Source organism: Carlito syrichta, unplaced genomic scaffold, assembly GCF_000164805.1.
Source record: "Carlito syrichta isolate Samal-C Ts95f unplaced genomic scaffold, Tarsius_syrichta-2.0.1 Scaffold305876, whole genome shotgun sequence".
NCBI lineage: Eukaryota > Metazoa > Chordata > Mammalia > Primates > Tarsiidae > Carlito > Carlito syrichta.
In genome coordinates, this window is record NW_007249972.1 from 199,150 (window position 1) to 208,301 (window position 9,152).

At 41.5% G+C, this 9,152-nt stretch overlaps 1 protein-coding gene across 2 annotated transcripts in view; it reads left to right on the forward strand.

The window, feature by feature from the left end:
• The window catches only part of LYPD6 (LY6/PLAUR domain containing 6), a 152,535-nt gene extending 143,611 nt beyond the window's left edge, over positions 1-8,924 (forward strand). The window contains exons 4-5 of one of the 2 annotated variants that reach the window (XM_021714925.1): positions 5,822-5,952; positions 8,564-8,924. In XM_021714925.1, the coding sequence (XP_021570600.1) occupies positions 5,822-5,952; positions 8,564-8,731 (299 nt within the window). In that variant the 3' untranslated portion in view covers positions 8,732-8,924. The remainder of the gene's footprint in view (positions 1-5,821; positions 5,953-8,563) is intronic. The other variant, XM_008062887.1, reaches the window with a different exon arrangement.
• Positions 8,925-9,152: the final 228 nt, after the last annotated feature.

Genomic DNA, 9,152 nt, shown 5'->3' on the forward strand with positions numbered 1-9,152 from the left:
TGGGAGAGGCCTGGACCGAGGAGGAAGTACTCCTGAACATGAGAAAGAGCCCCTCAACTTAAGGGACAGTCCTGCACCTGAAGATGTACCCCAGACACAGGATGAAGATCCTATCTACCTGAGGGAGGACCCCTGCACCTGAGGGAGATCCCTGTACCAGAGAAAGAGCTATGGATCTGAGAAAGAGTCCTGCACCTAAGATAGAGCCCTTCTACGGGGAGAAAGTCCAGCACCTGATGAAGAGTCCCTGTGCCTGGGGGAGGGACTTATACCTGAAGAAGAGCTTCTGCACCTGAGGTTGAGCCACTGCACTTGAAAAAGTGTCCAGCACCTGAGGAGTCCCAAAATATAGGGCAAAAGCTCTATATCAAATGAAGGGCCTCCATACTGAAAGAGTCCCTTCACTTGGGGGAGATAGGTGCACGTAAATACATGCCTTGCATTTCAGGAAGAGTCCATTCTCCCGAGGGAGCCTTTAGACACGTGATGAAGAACCCCTAATGGGTCTAAGAATTTCGGGATCAGGCATTGCGTTCTGCTCACAATCCCAAAGGCGTGGGATTACAGGCTGAGCCACCAAACCTGGCTGACAGTTTCTTAAACAAACACGCAACTACCATATAACCTAGCAGCTCCACTTCTGAGTGCTTATGCCAGAGAAATGAAAACAATGCTCACAAAGAAACCTCTACATAAATTTGTATAGCCACTTTAATAATAATATCCCCAAACCAAAAACAATCTAGATGTCCATTTAATGAGTGAATAGTTAAACCACCTTTGGTACATCTATATGTACCATTTAATTGTATCAACAATAGAAATGAACAAACTGTTGATACACAACAACTCAGTGACTCTAGTGATCTGAGTGAAAATGCCCAATTTCAAAATATTACATGTAGTTTATATGTAATATGTATGATTCCATGTATACAAGATTCTCAAAATGACAAAATTATAGAAATGGAGCACAGTTTGGTGGTTGCCGAGGGTTAAGGAAGGGTGGAGCCCAGGGGGATATCAACATGAGAGAGCCTTGTAAATGTCCTGTATCTTGACAGTGTCAATATCCTGATTATGATATTGCACTGTAGTTTTATAAAGTGTTTTATTGGGGAAACTAGGTGAAGAGTATTGGGAATCTCTCTATTATTTCTTATAAATGCATGTAAATCTATGATTATTTCAAAATAAGAGTTTTAATTTCAAAAAAACAGTTTGTAAAAAATAACTGGTGACAAGCTTGAGAAACCCTGATCTAGAAGGAAACTGAGATACACCAAATAAGGAGGTTAAGAAGGACTGTGGCAATGTGGAGAAAAGATTAATGTCAACACTGTCCTTGAGCCCCCAGAATTGAGGTCACTTGAATGAGAAGAGGCTCAAGGAAAATCACAGAATTTGTTATATTTGGATTGATCCCTGAAGAACATCAGGTGTCCTGGAGTAGAAGATAGGAACAAAAGCATCCAGACCAAGCTGAGGATGCACAGAATTTTTGGTTGTGAAGGGTCATCAAAAGTTGTATATCTCAAGGTATACAGTAGACAATGACGAGACAGTTGGAGGCCTCCATCCAGGAGAACCTTTATTTATAAGAGCTGAGTTTCAACCTGCCCCATGTTCTAAGTTATAAATTTAATTGAAGGTTCTATCAGGGATGTACAGTGACTCCTACATACTTGACATAAAGCTTTTGGAGGAGAGAGAGAGAGAGAGAGAGAGCGTGCGCAGCGAGCAACAATCTAACTGGTAGGCCAAATAAACCTCGAAATTCAGCAGTCAGGACTCCTTGACAATTAGGTGGCATTTATGCTTCCATAGGTGATAGACTGTATGTGAGAGACAAAGAAAACAGGAAATGATGAGATTCTGAATTGAATAAATGGAGAATGGAATAGAAAAGATGAGATGGATAATGGAGACATTTTAGAGAGTTTGGAGACTCCCAGACTGGGAAGAGAAGGCTGAGCAAATTCTAAATTTCTAGTCTGTTACTGGAGAAGATGGAGGTGCTACATCTCAAGAGGTCCTTTCCTGAGATAGGCACACGTAAATGATAAATAGATGCAAGGCGAAGGGGGAGATCATGTTTGTTTTGAGACATGTAAGGTATGAGGTGATGCTGGCAGTGTCCAGGAAATAGTTGGTAATTTGTTTCTGTAGCTCAAGAGAAGGAATCAGACTGAAGGTGTGGCATTGGAAGTTTGGTGAGGTCACTTGAATGAGAAGAGGCTCAAAGACAGAAAATGGCAGAATATCAATGTTCAGGTTAGGGAAAGTGTTGGAAGAGAAGAGACCAGAGATGTAGGAGAAAACATAGTGGAAGACAAAACTCTGAGGTCCATCGTGGAGAATTCCACTGAAGAGATTTTACATAGTAGCATTCTGAGCCTTGAAGCCTTGAAGAGATCCTATGTGGTCAGACATGGGAACAGGGCATGGAACTTGACACCAGGAGTAGTAGTCATTGTACAGCGCTACTGTGGCAGATGTGAAGGACTGAGTGAATAGTAAGGAATGGGGGCAGGGACTGCGCAGGCACATGTCACTAGCCCTTTATTTTTCATTTCCTCTCATTAATTTTCTTGCACCTAGAGAATTGTTCTCTAATAATCACTCTAATCATTATATATGTTTGTGAAGAAACCAAAACTAGCAGAGCCACAAAGAATAATTGAGTAGTGAGAAAGGCTTATACAAGACAATTGGACATTTTAAATGTCTCATTTTAATACACATCATTTTATGTATATTTTGTTTAAATATAGTTTTGTTGTTAGAAACAGAATAATGGTGGGTAAATGATAATTTGTAGTTTAGCTTTGGATCTTTTTCTAACTTCAAAACTAGATTATTGACTGTGTGTGTGAGTGTGTATTTCATGGAAATTATATTTTCCAATAGTTGATTAGGCTCTCTTTCCCATTTCTGATTTTAGTTGAATGCCTGTGAGTCTCACAGTAAAAGATTTTTGTTTCACAGTCTCTGGGAATAACAAGCAGTTGCAGAATATGAGATTTTAGAGACTGAAACTAACCTGGTAGAAATTCAAATTCATCTTTTATCTTTTAGATAAAAGCCTTTGAAATCCTTTTAGTGTGAAGTTATCAGCAGGCTCGATTCTCATATAACCTCATTACTAACCCAAGGATTATTTAGAATGCATGGAGAACAATGCTCTGTGGCTGAAACTGGCTTTTATCACTACCACAGTCCAGTGATAAGCCTCATGTGGCCCACCTTGTTCTACTTGAGAAATTCTGCCTGCTGGCCCCAGCACACCTTTGGAGATCACAAGTTTACACCTATATTGAAGGCTCTTATAAACTGCATGCTAAAGAAACCTGTTCAACTTTATTTGAGCATTTCCAAAACTTATTTAACCACAGAACCTCTTCCACATTGACATTTCATAATTCACCTAGAGGTTTTGTTAGATAAGAAGCAGGGTGGATACTTTTGAGGGGTTGATGCTTCAGTACTGAGGTTTGTACTGCTGGAAGTGACAGCAGTGTCCTCAATATAACTTTGTTTTATGGGCTAGACTTGGTGAAACTGAAGAAAAGATTATTATCCAGTGTCATCACTGATCGCCCTTCTCCCCCCAGAATGGTAAGAATTGGCTTCTTAGGTACTTTTCATATTTTCCTGAAAACATATTTCCATCAGCTGTTGCCTCTATTTTCATTCAATGGAATAAGTGCCCCATTAATCAATTAAGACAGCTTGTTATAGACAGAAACGTATGAACAAAAAAGTAGTCATATCAAGTTCACAAATTGTTATTTTAAGAGTTACTTAAAACAAGATAATACACTACTTGGGGGGACAAACCTAATTTCCCAAACTGAATATTTGTAATGATTTACTTATTCTATAAGCCTAGATCTTATCTGCTCAGATTTACATTTGGAGCCATAAAACCTCTGGCAGCTGTTCTTAGTTGTCTGCATGAAGAGGAGACAGGAGATAAGAACATTCCTGATTTTATTAACCATATTTGAAGTTGAAATGGGGGTGGGAAAGATGAACCTATCATGGCCATAAACGTCCATCGAGTCTGATACCAAAGAAGTTAAACAGTCCTATTTTGAAAATGTGGTAAATCTCTCAGGTCACTGGCCACCATTTGTCAAAACCTGCTAGAGTCTTAAAAAAAAAAACAAAAAAACAGAGGAGAGCTGCTGCCTCCTCTTCATTGTAAAAAACCATCATTTCACTGTTGAAATAGTTTAGGGCTTTGGGAGAATCATTACCAGGTGTAAAACTTTAACTATTCGTATGAGCTCCCAGGGTGACACTACTTAACCTAGCTGTAGCCCTGGAGGATCCATGGGATACTGAGCTAGCTCTAGATACCTCAATCTGATTCCAGGGAAAAAGATTCCAGCCGAGGTGCAGTGTGGGGGCAGTATTTGGGGGATGATGTTGGTGCAGGCTCTGCCCAGGCACACCCGCCATAGCACCACCACTGGGGAGATTGCTGCTCTTAGTCTCACTTGATTGGAAGCCATTTGGGATCCCTGTGAGGTGGGGGTGTCTAGAAAGACCATCAAAACCCCTGAGTTTCCATGACTCCCAAAATGTGTCAGTGTGGCCTGTACTAGCTCATTCTCAGGACCTAAAATTCTCGAGCTTTCCTCTTTGGACATTAGAGCTTTGGTTAAAAACTGCCAAAATCATGACAGAATCTGGTGGGGAGAGTTTTTAGTGCCTAATAAATAATATCATAGGAGGTCATAATTTCACATTAGTCACTAAATATCCAAAACATATAAAGCACGCAAAGTTGGGTCCAAGATATGGATGAAAAACAGCTCAGTGACATTTCTTAAGAATTATTCATTTTCTTTCCTAATGTGAAAAGAGAGCAAGAACATTCTCCTAAATCCCAGGCTTAGAAAGCTGAACACTGCCTGAAGGCCTTAAAGAATTACATTGACAAAGCCATTTTTCTTTAGTTTTTAATTACAAATAAAAAATTCCCCAAGGAATTTTGGAAGAAATCTCAAGATTTCAGATTCATGAGACATAAAGGGACCTCTGGAAACTCCCGCCATGGTCTTTATCCATCCTCCTAGAAAGACACTGAAATCCTGCCAGGGAGAAATGAAGGCTCTCAATTGTGGAAAACCTTTATTGTTGGGCCAGTGTTATTCTATAATGCACCCTAGGACCCAGCTATGCACATCAGCAAGAAGTTCTTTCTTTTGGATAAAGTCATTTTTTTTCCAGATAAAATGAATCTATTTTTTAATTGGTCTGCCTTTGTGAATAGCAGATTCCCAAACACACACACACACACACACACAGAGAGAGAGAGAGAGAGAGAGAGAGAGAGAGAGACACCAGCCTCTGCTATAATCTTTTATCTCCTTAAGACCACTGTTACCTGCCTAACTTCTTTTAACCCTGTGTTCTTTGAACTTCCAACCACTTCATCTTCCTGAAAAAATTACTATGACTCTTACCTCTTAAATCAGTCCCCCCAAATGAAAATCATTCCCTAATAATGAAAACCAATATAGTGGCGAATTTATTGAAAGGCATGAGTGATACCACTGTGTCTCGGTTTATGGGGATAACATTGGGCAGAAAGATCAATCTTCTTTGAAGGCTGTTCTCCTACTATGGCACAGTGAATCTCTCCAAGGAGATCTGTGGGATTATTGGACATGAACTCAACACAGTGTACGTCCTATGTGCTGTTAGATCTTTTCAGGAATTAGAGAATTGACATTTCTGTTGTTTTCCTTTTAGGCAGGTTGGGCTAGCATTTTCCATCTCAAGTAAAACGTATTTCCTCTGTCGACAGAGACCAGATACTGCTACACTCAGCACACCATGGAAGTCACAGGAAACAGTATCTCTGTCACCAAACGCTGTGTCCCACTGGAAGAGTGCTTATCCACTGGCTGCAGAGACTCCGAGCATGAAGGCTACAAGGTCTGGGAAATAAAGCAAGTGACCAGTACAGTATAGACAGCCTCCCCCCACATCATACATATGCCTGGGCTCCTGAGCAGATTCTTACTTCCCTATGTAGGCTGCCTTCATATCTATCAAAAGATGCTTCCTTTCCTGTTTGCGCTGAAAGAATACAAATTTATACCAGAGCAGAGACAACTGGTACACGTTGTATAAACACACACCATGAGGGCATTAAACATTATTGTAAATGCGTCCTTCACTCAGAAGAAAGTAATAAAGCTACCAAAAGGAAGAAGAACAAGCACCAGTTATGGCCATCATGGTAAAGCTTTGCAGAGCTACCAGTTCATTCACCATGGACAATTTAGCTTTGATCGTGTCTTGATTGGGATGTCAGTTTGGGGAGGTCTCCATTGGCTTTTAAGTCACTTGATACATGACAAGAGAACCATCTGTGGGTTTTGCTCCCTTTAAACTTCATCTGTAGAGCCGGGCTCGGTGGCTCAGCCTGTAATCCCGCGCCTTTGGGAGGCTGAGGTGAGTGGATTGCCTGAGCCCGCGGGTTCGAGACCCGCCTGGGCAGGCGAGACCTCATCTCTACAATAACTCAAAAAATGAGCCGGGCGTGGTAGCGCACGCCTGTAGTTCCAGCTACTTGGAAGGCTGAGGCGGAAGGATCGCCGGAGCCCAGCAGGTCGAGGCTGCGGTGGCCGGGAGCGGCCACTGCACTCCAGTCTGGGCAACAGAGTGAGACTCCAGCTCAAAATAAATAAATAAATAAAAATAATAAACTTCATCTGTGCCTGTATATAGAAGCACTCAATGTAAAATGAACTTCAGGGCAGCTTGAGGAAGCATGGAGAGAATCAGAGAAAGGCAGCCTGACCCTCCTCCCTCCTGCTGGTAGTTCAAGGTTGCCTGTACATGTAAGCTGAACCTATCAGACCTTGACCTTTATTTAGCATCTGCCACTTCTGTGAAGCTGCCTTCATGGTGGTTTGGGGCAACTCACTCTTGATATGTTGGAAGAGCACATTCATAAGGGTTTATTTTTCTTAAGATTCAGACACCTACTTTTCAAGCAACCTCTCTAATATGCTAATAATTAAATATTAAAATATAATCTGTCTACTTGCTCCTGGTTTGAAATGGATAAAACTAAGGGCTTTCCCTGACCTCTCCAGCAAGCTGGGTTTGGCCCTCAGGCATCACTGTGGCTTCTTTACCGAGGAGAAAGTTAAGGATCAGAGAGGTTATGTCATATGTTCATATCACACTGCTAGTAAGTGACAGGGACCAAATCCAAACTCACTTCTGACCTCCAGTCCCTCTCAACATTATACTGTCTTCCTAGCCCATGTCAACTGTGACCAAAGGCTCAAATCTCTGCAGGATAATGACTATATAACTATCCTAGGACTATGAATCACCTAATGATCTTGTGAAAACGCAGGCTCTGATTCTCTCAGTCTGGGGCAAGGTTTGAAATTCTGTATTCCTTTTTTTTTTTTTTTTTAAGTTGGAGTCCCACTCTGTCGCCCAGGCTGGAGTACAGTGGCATGCTCATGGCCACTGCAGCCTTGACCTGCCGGACTCAGGCAATCCTTCGGCCTCAGCCTTCCAAGTAACTCGAACTACAGGCATGCACCACCATGCCTGCTAATTTTTGATTTATTGTAGAGATGAAGTCTTGCCAAGTTGCCCAGGCTGGTCCTGAACCTGTGGACTCAGGCAATCCTCTCCCCTCGGCCTCCCAAAGTGCTGGGATTATAGGTGTGAGCCACCACACCTGGCCTTGAGATTCTGTATTCTAACAAAATCCCAGATGATGTTGAAGCAGCCAGTCTGTGCTTATGTAGCCATGTCCTAAAATAATGTCACTAACCCTGTGGGTTTATTTCTTTCTTATGTTCCGGGAGTAAAACAGTATAAAACTGGATAAATGAAAACCCTTCAAACTTTACCTCACCCAGTGAGAACAGAGATGATTATGCAGATAGTTCTAATGAAAGTAAATATTCAAGTTTAATTTACCTGGGTTGTTGCCACTGACTCTCTCTGTAACAACTTGGAAAATGAAAGTTTACCCTTTTAACAGTTTCCTCAAGTAGTCAGAAAGAGCCTCTCTGAAAAACAAAAGGACAAGCTTTGTTATCCTCATTTCATAGGCAGAATAACTAAGGCCTAAGAAGGTTGCAAAACTTTGTAAGAACCACATGATGGGAGTCAAAAACAGAACTCTTGAAGTTTAGACTGGAGTTTCATTTTGACCACGTTGCCTCCAGATGAAATATTATCCCCTCCCTTCTTTTTATTTTATTTTGTTTTTAATTTTTATTTTAAAGATGTGGGGTACAATTCAGGGTTAAGTGTACAAATGTTCATTATGCAGGCACCATTGTTGATTAAATGTGCCCCCCCGCCCCGGCAGTTGCCTACTACTGCCAATCCTGACCCTTTCCACTTCCCCACCCCCTCTTCTTAAAAGTAGGCCTGGTCTCTCCTTTGTAGAACAGGTAATTCTCATTTAAGACTTGCCATGAGAGAGACAGTTCCTTCAAAAACCCCAGTCTTCAAAGATCAGCTAGCTTCTCATTACATTTCTTCATCTCTTTCTTTCTTTCAGGTCTGCACTTCCTGTTGTGAAGGAAATATCTGTAACTTGCCACTTCCTCGAAATGAAACTGATGCTACATTTTCCACGACATCACCTATAAATCAGACAAATGGACATCCTCACTGCATGTCAGTGCTCGTGTCCTGCTTGTGGTTGTGGTTAGGACTCACGTTATAGCAGCTCAACAGCGCTGTGTATAGTAGTGACCTATGGGGATCTCAACGGTCCACAGTCATGCATGAGTCATTGGCTTGACAGTAGTTTCACTCTCAGATGTCATCATGGCCAAGCATTGCCACTCATTCACCATGAGCAATAAGCGTTGCTTCAGTGTAGTCATCTCCAGTCTAAACAAGACCCCATCAAAGCCAGTCAAAACCACAAACCTTTGTTTTCACTCCAAGAAATAGTTCTGCATTGATTGAGAGCTGGGGTTCTTCATGCAGAAGAATACATGCATGAGATGCAGGTCCTGAGACCTGCTGAGATGGTAGGGACATGTTACATTGACATGCATAGTTGTATATTTTTCAGGAGAAAGATAAGGAACCGCTGATTTACATATAATCATGAATTCACTTATGCTTTAGAATTTTAA